Source organism: Lutra lutra, chromosome 1 (genome assembly GCF_902655055.1).
Source record: "Lutra lutra chromosome 1, mLutLut1.2, whole genome shotgun sequence".
Lineage (NCBI taxonomy): Eukaryota > Metazoa > Chordata > Mammalia > Carnivora > Mustelidae > Lutra > Lutra lutra.
This window is the reverse complement of record NC_062278.1, coordinates 221,661,147-221,683,357: the sequence shown is the minus strand read 5'-3', so window position 1 is coordinate 221,683,357 and position 22,211 is coordinate 221,661,147. Positions and strand designations below refer to the sequence as shown.

The following is a 22,211-nucleotide window of genomic DNA, read 5'->3' as shown; positions in this document are numbered from 1 at the left end:
GGCGGGCGTGGGGGAGAAGTGACGTAACTTAGAGGTGGGGGCGAGCTGGTCGTTAGGGCAACTGACCTCTGCGACCGAATGGAGGCCGGAAATCAGGACGGAGTTCCCCTCTCGGGCGGGAACAGAGCGGTGCATGGTGGGACGGTGGCGGACTCCGGAGCGGTCGGCAGGGCCGGTCACGTGGCATCTAGCCGGCCACGTGGTGTTGCGGTGTTTGGGTAGCTGGCTCCTGGAGCCGCGCAGGCGCTGTGTGCAGGGGAGCGAGTGTTTCCAACAATCTTTTACACTTGCTCACCCACCCGTCGTCCCACAAGCGCATTGTCTCAGTCATTCAACGCATGGGACGTAAGGGAACATCTTTGTTTACAACAGGTGCCTAGTAGCCAACAAATACGTATTGCAAACCAACTGTAAAAACCAGTGGAGTGTTTGCTCCCGTTCCCTTGTACGGGCGTTGATGAGCTGCAAACTAGTACACGGGGACGTAAACTAACCCTTTCCACTGGATGGCGAGCGCTATAAAGACAAAATGGCGTGCCCGGATTATGACTGGGGAGGCAAGAGGGCCGGGATGGTTAGGGAAGATCTACCTGGTAGAGATGGGTTTGGAGGATGAGGAACAAACTCCGGGAACAGAAAACGGCGAAACTGAAGACTCACAACTGGTCACCGTTAGTGTTAAAGTTGCAAGTAGTGTTCTCCTAATTCACTTTTCTCTTATTTATTTTTTTAAGATTTTGTTTATTTATTTGAGAGAGAGACACACAGCGAGAGAGGAAACACGAGCAGGGGGAGTAGGAGAGGGGGAAACCGACTCCTCGCTGAGCAGGGAGCCTCCTGTGGGGCTTGATTCCAGGACCCGGGGATCATGACCTGAGCTGAAGGCAGATGCTTAAGGACTGAGCCACTCAAGGGCCCCCTTTTATCCTTTTTAAAACGCAGGCATAGGGACGCCTGGGTGGCTCAATTGGTTAAGCAGCTGCCTTCAGCTCAGGTTATGATCCTAGCGTCCTGGGATCAAGTCCCACATCTGGCTCCTTGCTCAGCAGGGAGGCTGCTTCTCCCTCTGCCTGCCTATGCTCGCTTTCTCGCTCTCCCTCTCTCTGACAAATAAAATCTAAAACGCAGGCATATTTTTAAAAAGATTTTATTTATTTATTTGACAGAGATCACAAGTAGGCGGAGAGGCAGGCAGAGGGGGTGGGGGAAGCAGGCTCCCTGCCGAGCAGGGAGCCTGATGTGGGGCTCCATCCCAGGACCCTGAGATCATGACTTGAGCTGAAGGCAGAGGCTTTAACCCACTGAGCCATCCAGGCGCCCCAAAAGCCCGGAGTCCTTTAATTTCTTTTGCAGAAATAGGGGAGTGGGGTTTTTGGCCACTTTAGCTCTAGGAAATTTTCCTACCTGGAAGGAAGGACGCCTTAGTTCAAAATTTTGTTTTAATAGACGACAATAGTTATAGGTTAGGATACTGCACCGTTTCAAAACACCTGTTGTTTGAAGTCCTGGATTCATTTACTGAAGCTTTCTCGACTTTTTAAAAAACTGCCTTTAATTTAGGGGATTCACCGGATTCTGCTGATGTATGTGTCCCGCCTCTATTCGTTCCAAGCCAGAAGCTGGGCAGGATGATCTTTGGGATGATCTACAAAAAGCGCCCGAATCTGGCCACTAACTCAGGTGCGGGAGAAAATCTGCACAACTAGCCAAATACACAGTTATAGCAGTAGAAAGGGAGCGAGCACAAACGAATACGGGACCTAGAAGCCCTGGCACAAAAGTCTGGGCAGAAAGAACCGCAAGCACCCCGGCTTCGGGGCGCCAGCTGTGTGTGGTTTCCATGGAAACGGCCCTCGAAGGTTCCGCCCTCTCGCCGCCAGAACCAATCAGGGCCAGGGAGGGATCCAGCGCAGGCTTAAAGTGCATCAGCCTGCCAAAGCACCGCCTCGGGATGTGGGTGGAGCTGGGGCGCGCATGCGCCCTCTCCTTCGGCGCACGCGCCCTCCCAGCATTCAGCGGGCGCGCGGGCGGCGGGCGCCTCGGTCCCGGTTGCTGCGGACCCGGAGCGGGCGGAGGCGGCTGGCGGCGGCAGCTGAGGCAGCGCGAAGTGGACCAGGTGGAGGGAGGGGCCGCCGGTGCACACCCGCCCGCCATGAAGCCCCCGGCAGGTATCGGCTGCCCCTCGGAGCGGACCCGCTCAGCGGCCCCGGGCGTCCCCTGCACCCTCGCGCCTCCCGGGGACTCGGGCCTAGGAGCCGAGCTCGGTGGCCCCCGAGGGGCGGGGGCCTGGGTGGGGGGAATGGGTCGGCGGCCCCGGGACCCCGGCCCCTCGGGGGCCGAATGAATGAACCCGCTTTTCCAGCGCTTCATCGTTCGGCCGCTCCATGTGCGCGGCTTCAGCCGAGCGCGCGTCGGGCCCTGAGGGCGGACGCCGGGGGACTCCGGGGGACACCGTGCGTTCCAGGCGGCGTTCGGAGCCGGAGCCGGGCGTTCCAGCAGCGGGGGTCGGGTGTGGGCTGACGGCGCTTCTCCCGAGAGGGCGGCCCCGAGGGGCTTCTCGGAGGAGGCGGCCCGAGTCAGCCCGGACCCCGGGGAGAGAAGCAGGGTGCTGCCGTGACCCGAGCGCGGACCTCCGCGGGCGGCGGGAACTGCGAGGGCAAAGGCGGGGAGGCAGAACGCACCTGGGAGTCCCTTTTATTTTAGGGGCCGGGGGGCGTCGTGAAAGGGTTTTCATTACGGGAGCGACGATGTCCTGTGTTCAGAAAGTGGCCCGGGTCGCTGTGTGGTGCCCCCTGAGTTTTCTCTTGCTGACCGCCCCCCCCCCCCCCACGTTCTTTCTCCAGCCGACCGTCGTGCTGATTGCATTAAAGAGGATCGTAATTAGGGTTACTCGGGCCTCAGGAGGGCGGGAATCTGGCCTGTCTTGTTTGGGGCAGGTTGTTAGCCTGGGACCTGGTGCGGAGGCGGCAGCGGAAACACCGCGGATAATCGGTCTGCTCCAGTCTTTCAGGTCCCGGCTCCTCCCGGAGATTTTGCAGGCCGCTCTCCGCTTACCGCGTCTCCTGTCTTGTCCGCTTCTGGAGCCCTTGTTTACCACCACGTGTAACACAGACCCACGTCCTTTCTCCCTGAGCTCGCGGCAGTCCGTTCGCCAGAATGTCTGGCCTGTCCTGGCTCAAGCACCCTTCTTTTTCCCACTTGGTGTATGTTGGAGGTCCTCAGCCCGCGTGATTGTGCCACGCCAGGGCCCACTGGGCAGTGTGTGGGGACGACTGCGGGTGCTCCTGACATGGAGTGGGTGGGCACCAGGGGTGCTGTTCAGTACCCTACAGTGCCCAGGGCGGACCCCCACCCCAGACAGTGACCCAGCCACAGACGTGGATAATGCCATTAAGAAACCCTGCCCTAGAGATGCCAAGCGCCTGTCCCAGCCGGCAGGGCCCTGCAGAGATCCCGTCCCTCTTCGGCGTTCACAAAAAGGCAGGGGGTTCAGGACCACTGGGGCCCTGCTCAACTCCCTACCGTGCCAGAGGGGAAACGGGGCTCAAGTGGGTGTTTCCCGAAGCAGCTTCTGCTTGCTCTGCATTCCATACTCTGCTGGGGGTCGGTCACACAAGCCTGTGTTCCTTAGTTCAAGTGATTCAGGGCAGCCGTAGTCCTGTGAGACTCCCAGGTGCTACAGGGATGCCATTGGGATATCTGAGAAAGGAACATGGTACAGAAGATTCCATGGGTTGGGGCTCAGGGTAGAGGGGTTAGCCTGTGGGGAGGCCTGGGAGATTCCTTGAAGAAAGAGGGTGTGTCTAGGCACAGGGCAGCTGGCCAGACCCGCCGTGCAGGACCCAGTAGAGTCTGCGTGGTGTAGACCAGGGGCGGTAGAGGACTCGCTAGTTTAGGCTTGGCGGGTCACACACTCGGTCTCCTGCAACAGCATTTTAACCCTGTGAGCTGTACAAAAACAGGTCGTCTTTTGCCAACTCCTGGTATAGACTTCCAGTAAGGGTTGAAGCGGGTGGGGCCCTGGAAACGGGGCAGGAAGCTCTGACAACTGCATTCGTGCAGAGGTGGGGGTGCACACGCTCCGCTGGTTCACAGGGTTGAAGCCCAGGTCAGACTGCACAGGTATGAATCCCACCTCTGCCACTTGCTGATGTGGGGTCACGGTGTGAGACTTGAATTCTCCAAATCTCAGGACCTCCATCTGTACGGCAGGGGCCACAGAGGACCCAGAACTGTGCATCTGTGAGGGAGTGAAAGTAAAACATCTTTACCCTGAACACCGCACAGCAGTTTAAGGGACCGTTGTTTTCACAGACCACAGTCTCTCGTCCAAAAACCCTTGGGGCCAGGGGTGTTTTAGTAATCGGTAATTTCCCTTGTTTGAGGAAAGTAACATGGTATAAACGTCACGTTAGTCAGGGGATGTCGGGGGTAGCCCCCCGTGATCAAACGAGTTAACTCAGAGGAAGGTGTCTACCCCCTATCCACCCTGCCCTGCCGACGCTGGGGCTGGGCCATCGTGGGGTGTCCTGGAGCTGAGGGGGTGTTGAGCAGAATCCCCGTCCACCCCCGCTCGATGCATAGCATTGCTCTGCAGTTGCAACAAGCACAAGCGTCCTCAGATCACAGCCGAGTTTGTGTCTCCTGGGATGCAAGAGCTTCTGCTTTAAGGGATCGGTCACTCTGCGCGCCCCCACAAAGCCCTTGCCCTCCAACCCCTACTTAGTCGAATCCTAATTCCGCCCTTGAAGCAGACACGTTCAGTGTGGGGCTCTGTCTTCTCTGTCCAGCCTGTGCAGGAGGCGCCCTGGACACAGCGGCCCCGTGCTCCGTGGAGAACTACCTAAGATGGGACCTGAGCGCCCAGCAAATAGGGGAGCTCACCGTGGAGCTCATCGAGCAAACTAAGCGTGTGTATGACCAGGTGGGCTCGCAGAAGTTTGAAGACGTGTCCTACGAGAGTACCCTCAAGGCGCTGGCTGACGTGGAGGTGTCCTATACAGGTAATCCGGGTCAGGATCCAGGCAGGGGGGCCGAAGCACCTCAGGCCTTGGAGCTCCTGGACCCTGGCCATGAGCGAGGCCTCCTCGTCCCCAGGGGGGCGGTGATGGCTGGAGGAGCTAACGGTGGGGGCGGGGCGCTAAAGGCATCTGCTGGGCGAGAGGCAGCCCGGGGGCACAGCCTGGCGTACGTGGCTGTCCTGGGCTACGTCATCCGAGGGGCCAGAGCAGGACAGCGTGGCTGACAGCTCGTGCCAGGAGCCGGCTCCCATGTCAGCCTCGAAACCAGAGCCACTCCTTGCTCCTTTCTGTGTCCGGGGAGATACTGGCTTTCTCTCCTAGCGACTCAACTTGGCCCCCTTCGCTTTTCTTCTCCCCCCTCTGCTTTGGGAAACCTGATGCCAGCAGGTGTTCTCATCACCACGAGACTGGATCCAGATTCTCTCCTCCTTGGGGTGTTGGCCCCCTTGTGAGAGCCGAGGCGCTCAGTGAGATCAATGCGGTGCTGCTTCCCCGGGTCCCGCTATGAAGCTTGACGGTGTGGGGACAAAAGGCCGAGACGGTCTTAAAGCAGAGAACGCTGAGCTGAGGAATCCTTGCCCCTGGGTCTCTAGCAGAAGTCCTTCTTCAGGGAACCTTTGAGCATATCTGCTGGGGGCTTCTCCCGGAGCCTCCCCGTGCCGTTGGCTGGGTGCCATGGGTTTCCGTGCCGCCTTCAGGTGGCGCGCCTTTCCGGAGAGGCTCTCGGCAAATGCGCGACGCTGATTCCTGCCTGTTGGCCGCACCCCTGCCGGACACCAGCTTCGCATCCACAGCCTTTCTTTCTGTCTCCCTGCAGTAGCCCAAGGAATTTTATTTTATTTTTAAAGCTTTTATTTATTTGAGAGAGAGGGAGAGAGGGTACGCTTGTGCATGTGCGCGTGACGGAAGAGGGCAGAGGGAGAAGCAGACTCCTTACTGAGCAGGGAGCCTGCTGGGGACTCGATCCCAGGACCCCGGGAGCATCCCCTGAGCCGGAGGCAGACGCTTCACTGCCTGAGCCCCCCAGGCGCCCACTCCCCCAAGGAATTGTAACGGGAGCTAGAATTGAATCACGGCGTTCCCCTCGGCCAGCTGCTCAGTGTCCCGCTGCCCTCTGGACCAAGGCCAGAGTCCTTGATGTTGCTTTTGGTGCGACTCCGCTCCCGGAGTTCGCGTGTGCCCGGCCGTGTGGCCGCTTGCGTGCACTCACGCGCCCATCTCGCGGCTTCATGCACCCGCTGCTTTGCCGATGTTGGGCTCCTCTGTGATCACAGAGCCCCTTCCTGTGCCCCCTCTGCTCACGCTGGCTGCTTGCTTTGATCCCGCACTACACCGTTCTGTTGTCACACTGGGTACAGTTATGTGCGCTTGTGAGCCTGTAAATCCCAGAGGGAAAGGTGCTGTTTCTATCCTCTTCACTGTCCTCTCCCAGGCCACGGGCAGCAGGTCTGCCCTGGGGCCACGGGAGCGACTGAGCTGTGATTTGAACGCAGGTCTTTTCAGTGCAGAGTGTATGCCTTTAAAAACCAAGTGCTCAGTTGGGATCTGATTTTATATGTCATAGAATTTGTTGAAAGCATACATTTCAAGGGTTTTTGTATTCAGAGTTGTCCAGCCATCACCAAGTTCTAATTCTAGAACATTCCATGACCTCAAAGCAAGATCCCCATCAGCTGTCATCTACCCCCTCCCCAGCCTCCGGCCCCTATTAGATCCCTTCCCATCCGTGGAAGAGCCTCGTCTGAGTATGTCACACGTGTGGACTCGCACCCTGAGTGGATTTCTGTGTCTGGTTCCTTCCCTGAGTGTCGTGGGCTCGGGGTACGTCCCCAGGGCTGCGCAGGGGGCGCCTCGCTCCTGCTGGTGGCCGTGGGACGCTCCCGTGCTTGGGGCCCGCGTTGCGTTTGTCCGCCCCCCTGTCAGCGGACATTTGGGTCGCGTCCATGTGGGTTATTCCGGTCCTGCTGTGAGCACGTGTGATTTTCGTGTGATGGTGTGTAGGCATCTAGCGGTGTGTTGCTGGCTCAGGCGTGACGGTTAAAGCTCACGCTCTCACGACTGCCCCCGCTTCTTCTATTTAACGAGATGCAGACGTGCTCTGTCAGAAAGTTGCTCGTGAGTTTAGAATGTTGCTGTCGGCGGCCGTGGCTCTTCTGGATCCTGTCACACTTCTCTGTTACGGCCCTTTCCTTGGAGTTCGGGAGCTGGGTCTTTCCGTCGGACTTTGAGATCCCTGAGGACGTGGATGACCGTGCCCCTTGCCCCTTTCTTCTCTTCGGCTCCCAGCCCGGGGCCTGGTGTGGAGGGCGTTTAGCTGAACAGATCGGCGGACGTGCCTGAGCCGCGTGCTTGGTGGGGCTGAGGTCAGTGCTGGCCGGTTTCTGCCGGGGCCTGTCTTCACGCCCGTCCTGTTCTCTCCCCATTTCAGTTCAGAGGAATATCCTGGACTTCCCGCAGCACGTGTCTCCCTCGAAGGACATCCGGATGGCCAGCACAGAGGCGGACAAGAGGCTGTCCGAGTTCGACGTGGAGATGAGCATGAGGCGTGACGTGTACCAGAGGGTCGTCTGGCTGCAGGTGAGGCTGTGGCGAGGCGCCCGGCACGTGCTGGGGAGACAGCGGGGCGCGGACTGGCATCCGGATGGGCACTGCTGGGTTGGAGCCTCTGCAGACCTGATTGTGGTGTTCCTCAGGCTTCGGGAGGTGGAGAGTGAGGAGCCCCGGGGGTGGCAGGTGGGGTACCCTGCGTGACAGTGGAAACGCACTTCGGGCCACTGAACCGTGCATTTAAGAACGGCTGAGGTGGTAGGTTTTGTATCGTTTTTTGCTGCAGTAAAGAAACATGAGAGAATGACACAGACAAAGGCAGAGGAACACAAACAGTAGAGCCTAGAGCGCCTACGACGTTGTAAGCCTTTCCTGCACACACCACGTGCTTCCATCGTCCTGACCCCGCCGGCTGCTCTGAGGGCTGGTGTCGGGGTGAGCCGTGGGGGTGCACAGGCGCTCCTCCATCCGTTCCCTTAGTGCCCGTGTCCCCTCGGTCAGGAGAGCACCCCGGCGGGCTCGGGCACAGGCCCGGGTGGGCGGCCGTGGACGTGCGAGCAAGATTCTGTGTTGAGTCGTAACGTCGAGACCTTCGTAGATGTACGTGCGGTCGAGAGAGAACTCGGAGCCTCCCTGTGCTTGGCCTGGTTTCCCCAGCATAATACTTTGCAAAACTGGTCACCATCACAGCCAGGATGGCGGCCTGGAGGTCACCCTCTGCTCCCATTCACATCCGACCAGTCACCCGTGGGAGGCGCTCCGGGCTGGTGTGGGTTTGGGCTGTTCCCAGGAAGCAGGAGCTCGTGGGCAGGTTTCGTGTGGACATGAGTCTTCGTGTCTCCGGGATGGATGCCCGGGAGAGCCCTTGCCCAGTCGGGTGGGGGTCGTAGCTGCTGTCCCCAGCGGCCACACCATCTCGCGTTCTGCGGGGAGGTTCGCGCAAGCGCCCCGGTCTCCTGCCCCCTCACCGACCCCTGGCAGTACGTCCGCGTCCCGTCGCACACTGGACTGTGGTTGTCTTGCTCTAGGAGAAAGTGCAGAAGGACTCGCTGAGGCCAGAGGCCATGCGGTACCTGGAGCGACTGATCAAGCTGGGCAGGAGGAACGGGCTGCACCTGCCCGAGGAGACTCAGCAGGTGAGTGCCAGCCCGCGGGGGTGGGCGGGGGCCTGGAAGCGAGCCGCGTCCGGGGGCCCAGCCTCAGGCTGTGTGCCCACTTCTGCTGCCTGAGTTCTGGGAGGGGGGTCTGTGTGGAGCAGCTCTGCCTTTGCACCCACCCTGCTCTGGGTTCTCCTGGGTCACAGTGTGGCTTTCCCGAGAGCGTGGCACTCCTTCGGCCACAGAGAGCGGGCACAGTGCAGGGGGCACAGCTCCTCTGCTTCTCTCTGTGACTCGGGCACCATGGCATCGACGGGGAGCTCACGCTGGCGGGGCCTCCTGTTCTCTGAGCTCTGCCGTGGCAGCGTGGCTTCCCCGATACCACAAGTGGCTCCCTGGGACAGCAGCTGGGTGTCCCGCAGGCAGCCTGCGTTGGACACCCTCTACCTGGCGGTCGTGTCAGGTCCCACAGCCTCAGGGCTTGGCCCCTCGAGACGGCGCCGACATGACACTGCGGTCCCAAATCCAGGCTGTTCTCTCTACTTCTGAACGACCACCGTATGGTTTAGCGGTTCCCGCCGCGTCTTCCCCGCGTTCACGTCGTTTGCTAGAGCAGCTCACGTGACCCAGGAAACGCTTGCTCACTGTTTACTTACGTAAAGGGTCTCATGTGGCACAGCAAGGTTGGGGGAGAGGCATGGAGCTCTGCCCTCCCTGTGAGCCCTGCCGGAAGCCTGTCCTTCAGGAGTTCTGTGGGGGCCTTGTTGCGTGGGCGTGACTGATGACCCCGTCGGTGACTGCCGGACCCTGCAAGCGGGGGACCTCCCTGCCCAGCGCAGGCAGGAGGCGCCTCATCGCTCCGTCCGCGGGGGCCGTCCTCGGGGGCGTTCCAGAGTAGTCTTGTTAACATGCCCTGAGTGCGGTCGGAGGGGGCTGGGGATAAGGAACACAGTGGTCCGCACTCCTGTCGCTTGGGCAGTTTATTATAGTGTCTTGTTACCACAGGAGAAATTCCAAGGCTTTCAGGAACTGCGTGCCAGGAGTGACAGCGTTGCCTGTCATAAGCCCGGCCTCACAGAGGGCGTCTCCTGCACGCTGGCCTACATTAGTGGGCGAGCAGGGCCGTGCCTCCCACCTGTCCGGCGGTTAATCACGGAGGATCGTCGTATGCCCCACCCCCTCCCCGTTTTCTCCAGGCGCCGGGCAGCGCATGAGGGAGACGGCCGGGCCGCGGGCTCTGGGCTGGCTGGTTTGCACACACGAGGTGCTCTTCGGGTGGCCACCCCTCGGAGAGGACAGTTCTCCAGGGTCAGTGAGCCCCCCGGGTGGGAAAGCACAGGACGCAGAAAATGGAAGACTCAGTTAATGCCGACACTAGGTCTGCACCCAGAGCTCTGTGACCGTCCCCCTTGTCACCTAGAAGGACGGTTTTCTGATTAGGCCGGCACATCTGCCTTGTTGCAGAAACCAGGACTCAGAGATGAGGCGCGTGTGATGTTAAAACCAATGGCAGTGAGGGGCTCCTGCTGACGTGTGTGGTGCGGTGTGCGACTCCTGGTCTTGGGGTCGTGGGATCAAGCCCCACGTTGGGTGTAGAGATTATATAAAAATGGAAATCTTTTTAACACAGGTTTTTGTTTTTTTTTTTTAAATTACTGTATATTGTTGGGGCAGAGAGTTTGCCTGCGCGTAAGGCAGGGCCGTGCAGGGAGAGAGAATCTCAAGCAGACCCCCTGCTGAGTGGGGAGTGTGATGTGGGCCTCCATCCCCAGACCTTGAGATCACGACCTGCATCGAAACCAGGAGTCAGACACCTGAGCCACCCAGGCGCCCCCGTAAAAATTAAGAACCTTAAAAGCAAAAACACAGGGGCGCCTGGGTGGCTCAGTGGGTTAAAAGCCTCTGCCTTCGGCTCAGGTCATGATCCCAGGGTCCTGGGATCAAGCCCCGCATCGGGCTCTCTGCTCAGCGGGAAGCCTGCTTCTCCCTCTCTCTCTCTGCCTGCCTCTCTGCCTACTTGTGATTTCTGTCTGTCAAATAAATAAATAAAATCTTTGAAAAAAAAAAAAAAAGCAAAAACACAAAAACCAGGGCCAGTGGGACTTGAGTCCGATTCCACGGCAGGAGTCGGTCCCAGAGCCCGACGCTGCACCCACTCCAGTGGCTGCAGGTGCCACAGGCCACCAGAGCGGCGGAAGCATAGCTGTCGTTTTCGTTTTTATAAAGCAGACGCCGCACCTAACTCAGGGCTTGAACTCGCGACCCCGACCCAGAGTCAGCTGCTGCCCTGACTGAGCCGGCCGGGGGCCCCACGGTTCCTACAGCTCCGGCCTTTTCAGGGTTGTTGAAAATCTGGCGTGTGTGCACAGGCGGGCGGTGGGCTGCACGGACGGTGACTTGAGAGCCCCCGTGCCGAATGGGACGCAGGGAGCCCGGCGTGGAGCCGGGGCAGCCAACCGGGTGGGGACTCCGGAGGGCACATGCTGTCTCCCTGCCGCGTCTCAGAGCCATAACTGGCACGGCTGCCGCGGCAGGGGGCCGGGCAGTGAGCGGCAGTGCCCGGCGCAGGATTGTGGCCAGCAAGGCCCAGTCTGCCTGTGTGGGCTGATTCCGGCCAGGGTCTTGCCCGAGGAGCCCCATGTTCCCTGCAAACCTGCCCCCGCCTGTCCTCTGCTGGCACAGAGCAGCTGTTGTCATGCCGAGGGGTGGGCTCTGCTCTAGGCCCCCCTGGAGGGGACGGCGGGCTGACCTGGGGGCCCCATCAGTAGTTCCCACGTTGAGGCCTAGCCTTGCTGCTCTGTCAGGATGCCCAAAAGCCTCGGCTGTGGACTGGAAGGCGGCAAGGTCCAGAGCGCTCTTGGTGGGGGATGCGTCACAGATGGGGACGCTAGCCTGAGGTCCCCGGGGTCGCCAGGGCCATTCAGTGTGGAGGCCACTGTCTGTGCTGTCAGCACCGTGCCAACTGGTGTTGGAACCTGACGTCTGTGTCTTCCCCATCTCCTCTTCCCGCCTCGCCTGTCTCTTCTGCTGGTGGGGCTCCCCCGCGGCAGTCCCGGCTCACAGCTGTGCTCCTCCCCGCAGAAAATCAAGAGCATCAAGAAGAAGCTGAGTCTTCTGTGCATCGACTTCAACAAGAACCTGAACGAGGACACGACCTTCCTGCCACTCACGCGCGAGGAGCTGGGTACTGGTGGGGGCGCGGGGGGGGGTGCGGGGGGCTGACTCGAGGTCTCAGGACCCTCCCGGGCTGCGGCCACCACCTGCAGGCTTGCGCAGTGCGGGGACATCTGTGTCCCACTGCCCTGGGCCAGGGGGTTTCTTCCCTTGGAGCAGTCAGTGCTTTGGAATCTGCGTTTCTGGACCCTTCCTTGAGCAGTGCTGGGGGTGCTGGGTTAGGCGGCTGAGCGGGCCGGTTTCCCCTTTGGGACCCGCTCCCCTGCCTGCTGCTGGTCCTGTTTCAGTCTTGTGAGAGGATTGGATGGACTGAGTTCGGGTGATCGTTGTTCCCGAACCCGGCTGTAGGCGGGAATTCCGGAAGATTGGGGCTGAGATGTCTCTTCCGATTTTTACTCTTTTCTTCGCTTGGCCCAACTGTTTTGTTGGGAAAAACTTCATACTGTGGGAAGCTCCGTGTCCTCGGCTCTCCTCGCCCCACTGATGGGGCGCTTTCTGTCCCTCGCGAGGACGGTGCCATGTGTGTGTTCTTCCCGCGGCAGGAGAGTCCTCTGTGGGCCTGGGGGCCTTCCCCAGGGGCACACCTCGCGCCGGGAGGGGGCCGGGCGCGGAGCAGCCGTGTCAGAGGGAACACGGCCCACGGCCCCTGCTGCGCCGTCGAGGACACTGTCTGTGCTCCTCTCCCTTGTCGGGTCCGCTCCCAGAGCCCCCGTCACATGGAGTCATGCCGATTCTTTGGGCTCCTGTCCTGACGATCCGCCCCTCGGCCATTCACGGAAGCGTCACCTCCCCTGATGTGGACACTTCCGAGAAGCTCAGGGCAGCAGTTGCGCTGCTGCCTGTGAGCCCTGCCAGTCCCATGTCAGGTGCTGGGGCATTGTGGCCGTGACCTTGCGGCTACCTGGCTGGTGGCCGTGCCGGGACTCGCTGCCAGGCCCCCCGCCCCCGGAGGCCCCTGAGGGCAGCTTGCTTGCCGAGGGGCCCACCTACAGTGGCGGGTGTTCCTGAGCGGGGCGTGCGCTCTGCTGTCCTTTGTTCTGGTTCATTCCCTTCCCTGCCTGGGCCTTGGGCGGCAAGTCTCCCCACGTGGCTCCCGTGTAAGGACAGGTGGTCAGGTGTCCTGGCCAGAGGAGGGTCCCGGGTCTCGAGCTCGGCAGAGTTTGCTTGCCCACCTCCTCGCGTGGGCCGGCTCTTCCGCCTATTTGTCTGGCCCAAGGGGCCTCGCCGTCTCAGCCTGGCCTCGCGTGGGTGCAGCCGGCCGCCCTGGCCTCGGAGGGCGGGGCTGTGGCCGCAGCCAGGGTGGCCTGGCCGGCCCGCCCGCGGGTCGTGCTCTGCAAGTGTGTGGCGCGGGTGGATTTTCCTCTGCTTGCCGGAGGGAGAGGTGGTGTCTGCTTACAGCCTCGGACAGTGGGTCTCTCTCTCCCCCCCTCCCCCCACCCTGAGGCTCAGGTGCTTGGGGAGGGGGCTTCTCTGCCTGGGGCCTCCCTGGAGGTGCGGCTGCTCCCCCACCAGTGGCTCCCCGGGGGTCCTGGGCTATGGTTCCTCACTGTCCCCGCTGGGTGAGGCTCCCGCCACCGCTTTTCTGACCCTGTCGTTCCTCATGTGTTCGTGTGCGGGTCTCTCAGGTCAGAACCGCCTCCCCCCACCAGGAGTGGGTTTATCTGTGGCATCGGTGTGGATGGAGGCCGTTACCCTGGGGGCTGTGGGCTGCTGCTGTCCCTGTTTGGGTGCTCAGCTCGTCCCACTTCTACCTCGGGCCTCTGCAGCATGAAGCATCCCTGTTACTCCGCGAGCGCCTCTCTGGGACTTGGGTTCCAGGCCCGTCTGCTCTTGAGAAACGGTGGTGTGGGTGCCCGGCGTGCCGGGGCCACTGCGGGCTTGTTCTCAGGCCCCGTCACAGAGTCAGGAAATGGGTGTCTGGTGCACACGCACACATGCATGTGCACACGCGCGCACACACACACACACACACACGCTCATGTGCAGCGGGCCTGGAGGCTCTGCCGGGCACTGCCCACCCTGCCGCACGGCATCCCTTCCCCGCTGGACTGAGGTGGGGGCCCTGGGCGAGCTGCCCTTGGAAGGAGCTGTAGGCCAGTTGGGAGCCGGTGGCCCCTGGAGGCTTTCCGTCTGCAGTGATGCGCTCCGATCTGCCTCTGGGGGATGGTTCAGGGGCTGGGCGCCAGGTGGGGGCCGTGGCAGAAGTGCGGCCATCCCGAGGCCGAGGGCAGCACATGTCTTCTCCCAGTGGTGCTGTTGGAGGAGGGGTGAGGTGAGGGACTGCAGTTCCTGGAAGCCCCATGTCAGGGCTTGAGCCACAGGGAGCTTTTCCTCCCTGGGAGCCCTGGTGGGAAGGGCCGCAGCTCTCCGTCTTCCCGGAGGGGCCCAGGGCAGGTTGGGGAGGCCGGGCCTGGCGTCCTGTTCCCTGCCAGCTCCCAGCCCTAACCCCTCGCGTGGGGGGAAGCCCACCACCCCGCCCCAACCGCCCAGGCCCGTGGCAGCGCTGGTTTCCTGTTCCGCAGGAGGCCTGCCGGAGGACTTTTTGAACTCTCTGGAGAAGATTGGGGATGACAAGTTGAAAGTCACCCTCAAGTACCCACATTATTTTCCTCTCCTGAAGAAGTGCCATGTGCCCGAGACCAGGAGGAAGGTGGAGGAGGCCTTCAACTGTCGCTGCAAGCAGGTGGGAAGGCGGCACCTGGAGGTCACGGGCAGTCCCGTCCGCGCGCCGCCCGCCGGGCTCGGGGGTGGGCAAGCCCCAGGCGAGCTCAGCCTGCCCCTCCGAGATGTCTGTGTCAGGTCTGGCTCTGGGCCCAGGCCACAGCTCGGGGTCTGATCCCTTCCCCAACCCAGTCCCGTGTCTGTGTGACCGTCCACTGCTCCCATGCCATAGCTTTGGTCACCTGCCCCCCCCAGTGGCGTTGCCGGACTTGGGTGGGCTCTGGAGACACGCCCTCCCCTTTTCTGTGACTTGTGTGGCGGCCTGGGCCCTCGAATGGCGGCCGGGGACTCGTCTTCAGCGCACAGACCTCCGTTCACACACAGACGCTTGTGTGTGTCCACGCCGTGGTGTGGCCTCACTTCTGCTCAGTGTCTCCCGCAGACAGGGGTGAGTGCCCCGGGCACGGTGCCCCCGAGGCTCACATGGCCCACGTCGCTCTCCACTCACGGCCCTCGAACCTCTCCCAGTTACACCCTTTCTGGTTCCAAAAGGGACCCGAGGGCTTACGGAGACGTGTGTGTTACGGGCAGACCCAGGGCAGTCCCAGCCACTTAGGCCATGGGAAGGGGGAGGGAAGTGAGCCGCAGCCAGCTGGGTGTGGCGTTCCAGAGCCTTGCTGGCCCTGGGACTCGAGTGGGAGGGGGTGGGCCGGGCGCCCACAGACCAGTCGTTGGTCGCTTCCAGGAGAACTGTGCCATCCTCAGAGAGCTGGTGACCCTCCGGGCCCAGAAGTCCAGCCTGCTGGGGTTCAGCACGCACGCCGACTACGTCCTGGAGATGAACATGGCCAAGAGTAGCTGGGCGGTGGCCACTTTCCTAGGTAACCCTGCCGCCCCCAGCCTCCCGCACCGCGCTCCTGGAGTGCAGCTCGGGGTGTTCTTGGCTGCGTGTGATGAGGCTTAGAGCCCCATTGTGTCCACCCTATGGTGGGGGGGTCCTGACACCTCCCTGACCCCGGTTAAGCCTCCAGGGGCTCTAACCGGATGGCTGAGTGTAGGGTTCTGGGGTGAGCTTGCATCTGACCCCGCTCTTCTGCCTCCCGGTGTGAGCTCTGGGCAGGTGTCCCCAGTGTTGCCGTCCTTTCCTGCCCGGGGTAGGGGACTGAGCTGAGATGTCTCGTGCCCCGGCATCTCCCACCCTCTCCCCGCACCCACCCCCATCCCCAGCTGCTGCGGGGTGATGTTGATGTTGGTCTGGGTCGTTCCAGCAGCCAGGCCTTCCAGGCGGGGTGCTGGGGCCCGAGGCTGTGAGGCCATCGTGCCGCGGACGGGGGCTGGTGGGGGAGCCGCTGGGGGGAGGTGGCCTAGCCTTCCCTTCTGCCCTCCCCAGATGAGCTGGCCCAGAAGCTGAAGCCCCTTGGGGAGCAGGAGCGGGCCGTGATCCTGGAGCTGAAGAAGGCCGAGTGCGAGAGGCGGGGCCTGGAGTTCGACGGGCGCATCAACGCCTGGGACATGCGCTACTACATGAACCAGGTGGAGGAGACGCGCTACAGTGTGGACCAGAACCTGCTCAAGGAGTACTTCCCCATGCACGTGGTCACCGAGGGCTTGCTCGGCATCTACCAGGAGCTGCTGGGCCTCACCTTCCACCCGGAGGAGAGTGCCGCAGTGTGGCACGAAGACGTGAAGCTGTACTCCGTGCGGGACTCGGCCTCCGGGAGGCTCATCGGCAAGTTCTACCTCGATCTCTACCCAAGGTGCGTGCGAGCTGGGCGGCGGGCTTCTGAGCCTCGCGTCCCTGTCTGTGAAACGGGTTGTGAGGCTGCCACAGCGCCAGTCAGCCGAGGGGTGGGAGTGCTCTGCTCTCTGGGGAGGACGGTGCCTGGGAGGTTCCGGCCGAGGGGGTCAGATGAGTGTGGGGCAGGCCCCTGGCTCCCGGGCACTTGCTCCCGAGAAGCAGGTTTGAGCCACTCCATGTGTCCAGCCGCCTTGGCTGCCTGATGGTCGAAGGGGAATCGGGCTGGCGGAGTCCGGGACTCTCTTGGGATCGGGAGCCCTCTGGGCCGGGCAGCGCGTGGAGTGGACCCCGGCCGGGCCCAACCCTGTGCCCGTCCCCAGGGAGGGCAAGTACGGGCACGCGGCCTGCTTTGGCTTGCAGCCAGGCTGCCTGCGGCACGACGGGACCCGCCAGATCGCCATCGCGGCCATGGTGGCCAACTTCACCAAGCCCACCCCGGATGCGCCCTCGCTGCTGCAGCACGACGAGGTGGAGACCTACTTCCACGAGTTCGGGCACGTGATGCACCAGCTCTGCTCTCAGGTGGGCGCTGGCGTGTGGGGGCGGGCGGTGCTGGCGGCTGCGTCTGGAGGCGGCCTCCATGCTGCACGGAGCACACTGCCCGGGTCACCACGGCCACAGTGGTGCCGTCTTGTGCCAGCTGCCATCGCCGAGCCCTGCGGACGGCTGGCTGGCGGATGGAAGTGCGTCCCCGGGGGGCTGGGGGTGGGGGGGTCTGCGGTCAGGGCATCGGCTGTACCAGGTCCTTCCAAGGCCGTTCTCAGCGTGCAGCCGCGGTCTCCTCACGTCCTCACGCGGTCGTCCCTGGGTGTGTCTGTGTCCCCTCTCCTCTCATGAGGATGCTGGCCGTCGGGTTAGGGCCGCGCCAGGGAGCGCCTTTTAAGTTGGATGTTTCAGCGATGATTAGTTCACCCAGTTACGCAGTCGTCACTGCTGTCCCAGCGTTGTGGAGTGTCTCCGTGACTGGAAAGAGCCTCAAATCTCTTAGTTGTCCCCACGCCCCCTCGGCCCCCACGAGCCCCCTTCCTGTCCGTGGAGGTGCCTGGCCTGGGGTGTCGCATGCGTGGACTCCTACCCCGTGTGGCCTCCTGTGTCTGGTTCCCTCCCTGCACGTCGTGGCCTCAGGGTCCATCTGTGGGGCTGCATGTGGGGGCCTCGCTCCTGCCGGGGGCCGAGGCCTGGACCCACACGGGGGATGTGCTGAGAAGCGCGTTTTGAGCAGAGGGTTTTTTTTTTTTTTTTTAAAGATTTTATTTATTTATTTGACAGAGAGAGATCACAAGCAGGCAGAGAGGCAGGCAGAGAGAGAGGAGGAAGCAGGCTCCCCGCTGAGCAGAGAGCCCGATGCGGGTCTCGATCCCAGGACCCTGAGATCATGACCTGAGCCGAAGGCAGCGGCTTAACCCACCGAGCCACCCAGGCGCCCCTGAGCAGAGGGTTTTGACCTTCGTGTGCAGTGCACCTCCTGCTTCCTGCACGGATGCACTCTGTGTGTCTTGTTGAAGGGTCACGGTCTCCTGATTTTCGGGAAGTTGTGGCTTCAGCTCTTCCCCTTCGTCCCTCGTCTGCCGCGCCGGCTGTAGTCTGCGGGGTGAGGGTTGGTGCTCGGTGGCCAGTGGCTCCTCAGGGCGGGACCGTGGCCGTGCAGCCCTGCAGGCCGTGTGCCCCGGCTGCCGGCTCCCGTTCGTGCTCCCCTCGGTTCTCCCTGCCCGGCACTGGAGGCTCACGGGCTTTTCCCCCTTCTGCCGTGACTCCCATGGCTCCCTCGTTTCCTTCAGGCCTTTCCAGATACACAGTCTCAGTATTTGCAGCTCTTTTATTTATTTATTTATTTTTATTTTTAAAAAAGACTTTATTTATTTGACAGAGAGATCACAAGCAGGCAGAGAGACAGGCAGAGAGAAAGGGGGAAGCAGGCTCCCCACGGAGCAGAGAGCCCGATGCAGGGCTCGATCCCAGGACCCCAAGATCATGACCCGAGCTGAAGGCAGTGGCTTAACCCAGTGAGCCACCCAGGTGCCCCAGTATTCACAGTTCTGTGAAGTGGCTGCGAGCACAGAGTTTGCGGATCCTGAAGCAGGGCTCCTGCGGGAGCACAGGGTTAGGTCCCCGTGTCGTGTGTCTGATACGTACTGCTGGCTCATCGCACTGAATTCCCAGCCCTCCGCGCCGTAGCTCATGCGTCCGACTGCTGTGTCTGCACGTCACGGCCGTCTTGTTCTCGGGAAAGCCGGATGGCACATCAGCGTGGCAGCGGGGGTCCGTTCTTTTTTTAATTTATTTCTGAAGATCTTGTTTACTTGAGAGACAGGGAGCGCACACATGAGTGGGGACAGAGCGGGGAGAAGCAGGCTCTCTACCGACGCGGGGCTCCATCCCAGGACTCTGAGATCATGACCTGCGCCAAAGGCAGATGCTTCACTGTTGGAGCCCCCCAGGCGGCCCTGTTGGGATCCATTTAAACAGCCCAATCGCCTACTGAAAAAACACAGAAATGGGGGGGAAGCTGTCAGCAGAGCACGGAAAGACCCAGTTAGAGCCAGAGCTGAAGCCCAGCGGCAGAGGGTTAAAAGACCACGAAGGGCCGCAGGTGTTGGTTTTGGGGATAGAAATTGTAGCAACTAGGAAGAGTCACAAATAGGGTCTGTGAGGGTTAAGGCCCAACGCGTCCGCTCTCCCAGTTCCCCTGCCTCCCTCTGGGCCCTGAAGGGACTTGGCCCAAGTTCGGGCTGCTCCCTTGGCCTAGTGGCCGCCAGAGCGGATTCTAGGAGGACTTGAGGGAAATTTCCTACGTGAAAGCAGAGTCAGCACACCGTGCCTCCGACACTACCATACAGATCCATCACCTGCAGGCCCGTGCCTTTTGGGGTTTAGGACTTTTTTCGGGAGGGTCTAGGGCTTTTTGAGAACGTTGGCTTTGTGGCTGGACGAAGGGAACATAGGTGGCCAGCCAGGGGTGGCTGTGCTCCCCGTCCCCGTGTGTCCTGGGCCGGGATGGCTGTTATCCCCTGGGGAGCCTCTCCCATCCCCAGGCGTCGGGGCCTCGGGCAGCCTGCTGTCTGCTGGCCCAGCTGTGCCTGTCCGGAGAGTGCTGTGTGCCCGGGCAAGGCCAGTGGCTAGGAGCTGGCCTGGCAGGGTCCAGCCCTCCCTGCAGCTCTGCCCACCCCCACAGGCGGAGTTTGCCATGTTCAGCGGGACGCATGTGGAGCGGGATTTCGTGGAGGCCCCTTCGCAGATGCTGGAGAACTGGGTGTGGGAGAAGGAGCCGCTGCTCAGGATGTCCCAGCACTACAAGACGGGCAGCGCCATCCCCCAGGAGCTGCTGGAGAAGCTCATCAAGTCCCGACAGGCCAACACAGGTGCCTGCGGGAGCCGCCCTTCGGCCTGGGGGCGTCCAGGAGGCCTTGGCACCGAGGCTGGGGAGGCGGGGAGCCTGGTGCCTGCCTTCACGGGGTTCTCCGCTGCTCTTGTGGGAGCTCAGGGCCAACCTCCCTGTCTCCTTCCGCCCGTCAGGTCTCTTCAACCTGCGCCAGATCGTCCTGGCCAAGGTGGACCAGGCCCTGCACACCCAGACAGCCGCAGACCCCGCGGAGGAGTACGCCCGCCTCTGCCGGGAGGTCCTCGGGGTCCCAGCCACGCCAGGTAGCTGCCCGCGCGGTGGGCCCGCTGTTCTGGAGGGGGTCAGGGTCGTGGCCATTCCTGGAGTCAGAAGGATCTAGTCAGGCCCGTTTATAGATGACAGCTGAGGCCTGGGAGGAAGCAGACGGCCTCTGCCCCCTCGCTCTGTTTTCCTGGGCCTGCCAGTGTGTGGCGGGCTGCTGGTGGGTGTGAGCACTCCGTCCTCCCTCGCCGTCCGTCCCGGCGCTCGGGCTGGGTTCTGCTTCCCTCCCTGCCAGCGGCTGAGCTCCAGCACCCTGTGCCTCCCACGCCGTGCTCTGGAACAGGCCTGGGAGTGCTGCAAAGACTGGGGGTTTCATTGCCCCAGTCGGAGAGAGTAGGTCAGGCTGTGGTGTCTGTCCTGGTGCATCACCGTATGCGCTTGGATTAGCACGTGTGAGAGTAATTGGGATTTCAGTGTGGGTGATGCGGCGCTGTTTTATTCTACGAGCACTTTAACAGTTCTTTAAAAAGCTCAGCAGTGTGTACTCGCTGCTGCACGGGCATGTCTCGGTTTATCTTCTGTGCGAATTTTTTTTTTTTTTTAAATATATTTTATTTTATTTTTTTTTTAAGATTTTATTTATTTATTTGACAGAGATCACAAGCAGGCAGAGAGGCAGGCAGAGAGAGGGGGGTGGGGGAAGCAGGCTCCCCGCTGAGCAGAGAGCCCGATGTGGGACTCGATCCCAGGGCCCTGAGATCATGACCTGAGCCGAAGGCAGAGGCTTAACCCATGGAGCCACCCAGGCGCCCCTGTCTTCTCTGCGAATTCTTAAGTGTCAGCAGAGAACGGGCAAAGGTGTGTTTCTAGGAAGCTCCTGCTTTCTACAAATGTTGGGGCAGTTCATCTCCTCCTGGGTGTGTGTGGGTCATCTCTGACGGGGCTGGTTTGAGGCCCCCTTCTCCTGGCAAGGGGCCCTGAGGGGGCTGGGGGATAGATGGGCCGCGGTGAGAGCCATACCATGTCTGTCCCAGGGACCAACATGCCTGCAACCTTCGGCCACCTGGCAGGCGGCTATGACGCCCAGTACTACGGCTACCTGTGGAGCGAGGTGTACTCCATGGACATGTTCCACACGCGGTTCAAGCAGGAGGGCGTCCTCAACGGCAAGGTGAGGGCAGGCCGGCCACGCTGTGGGAGGGGGCCTGTCTGCAGAGGGAGCAGGGGACCTTTCGGCCCTGCTTCCGGCTGTGTGGGACCGGGAGAGGGGGGCTGAGGCACCTGCCGGTCTTTGCGAGGTGCTGGAGATGGGCCCTCCCTCCTCCCCAAGGTTCACCACCCTGGACCCTTCTGGGGCTGGGGGCTTAGCCGGCGTTCCAGGCCTATGTTCTGTCACCGCAGAAGTTCGGCTCTGCCAGGGCTTCAGTCTGTGACGTGAAGGGCCTCGAGGAGTTGGGAGTGGATGGGGTTCCCGCACACACGTGCTTGTGTGCATAGCGTGCACACAGTTGTGGACACACGCATGTGCTTGCGCATGCATGTTCTCTCTGACACTGACACAGGCACCCCTGAGCCCACTCGTGGCGGGAGCAGGGGTGCTCGAGGGCTGCCGCCTGAGGACTGATGCCCCCACCCATGTCCCTAGCAGGTCGGCATGGACTACAGAAGCTGCATCCTGCGGCCTGGCGGCTCCCAGGACGCTGGCGTCATGCTGAAGCTCTTCCTGGGCCGAGACCCCAAGCAGGATGCCTTCCTCCTGAGCAAAGGGCTGCAGGTGGACAGCAGCGAGCCGCCGGCCTGCTGAGCCCCCGGCACTGCTGAGCCCCCGGCACTGCTGGCCCTGGCCCCGAGCTCAGTGCCCCGCCCCCGGCTCCTGCCACCCTGTTGCCTTAGCTCCCGGGCGGGGCACAGGGTGGCCCGAAGCTCCAGGTGGAGGGTCGGGATAGGGTGAGGAGATGGGGTGTTCGTCCTCCCTGTCCATTCCTCCTGTCTGGTCTCCACAGGGCCCCCCGCCTTGGCGGCTGGCCTGGGCTGATGGGCTCTTATCCTCGAGATGCCTGGAAAGCTCTGTGTCCCGTCAAACCCGCCAGTTCGTTGCACTAATCCATCCCTCTCTTGGGAAGTTTTGTGAGTGGAAAGATGGTGGTTCTTTGAAATGCAGCCATTAAAAAAAAAAAAAAAAAAAAGGAAAGAGAAAAGAGACTGTTGGCCTGGTCTCTGACTCTTGTCCCTTCTGCCATGTTGGTGGTTGCACGGGGGGGACGTGCTCGTGCGCTCGGTACACCCTGGACTTCTTGGCAGTCAGCCCTCAG

The 22,211-nt window shown here is 61.6% G+C and overlaps 1 protein-coding gene across 4 annotated transcripts; it reads left to right on the top strand.

Annotated features, from left to right (window-relative positions):
• The first annotated feature begins 2,008 nt into the window (after positions 1-2,008).
• On the top strand, positions 2,009-22,097 carry THOP1 (thimet oligopeptidase 1). 4 transcript variants are annotated; one of them, XM_047706755.1, is made up of 14 exons: positions 2,009-2,168; positions 4,791-5,003; positions 7,450-7,598; positions 8,597-8,704; positions 11,747-11,849; positions 14,362-14,522; positions 15,246-15,381; positions 15,891-16,257; positions 16,619-16,820; positions 19,471-19,657; positions 19,812-19,940; positions 20,934-21,070; positions 21,545-21,719; positions 21,757-22,097. In XM_047706755.1, the coding sequence occupies exons 1-13, from the start codon at positions 2,153-2,155 to the stop codon at positions 21,701-21,703; spliced, it is 2,067 nt and encodes a 688-aa protein (XP_047562711.1). In that variant the 5' UTR covers positions 2,009-2,152; the 3' UTR covers positions 21,704-21,719; positions 21,757-22,097. The 4 variants fall into 4 exon arrangements, with proteins under 4 accessions (XP_047562711.1, XP_047562718.1, XP_047562700.1 ...); XM_047706762.1 differs by having other exon boundaries at positions 21,548-22,097; XM_047706744.1 differs by having other exon boundaries at positions 21,545-22,097.
• The last annotated feature ends 114 nt before the right edge of the window (positions 22,098-22,211 follow it).

Excerpts from the sequence above, each read along its gene's own strand:
- THOP1 (XM_047706755.1), top strand. Across the intron at positions 5,004-7,449 it reads CGTGGAGGTGTCCTATACAG|TTCAGAGGAATATCCTGGAC; the intron begins GTAATCCGGGTC and ends TCCCCATTTCAG. Across the intron at positions 7,599-8,596 it reads AGAGGGTCGTCTGGCTGCAG|GAGAAAGTGCAGAAGGACTC; the intron begins GTGAGGCTGTGG and ends GTCTTGCTCTAG.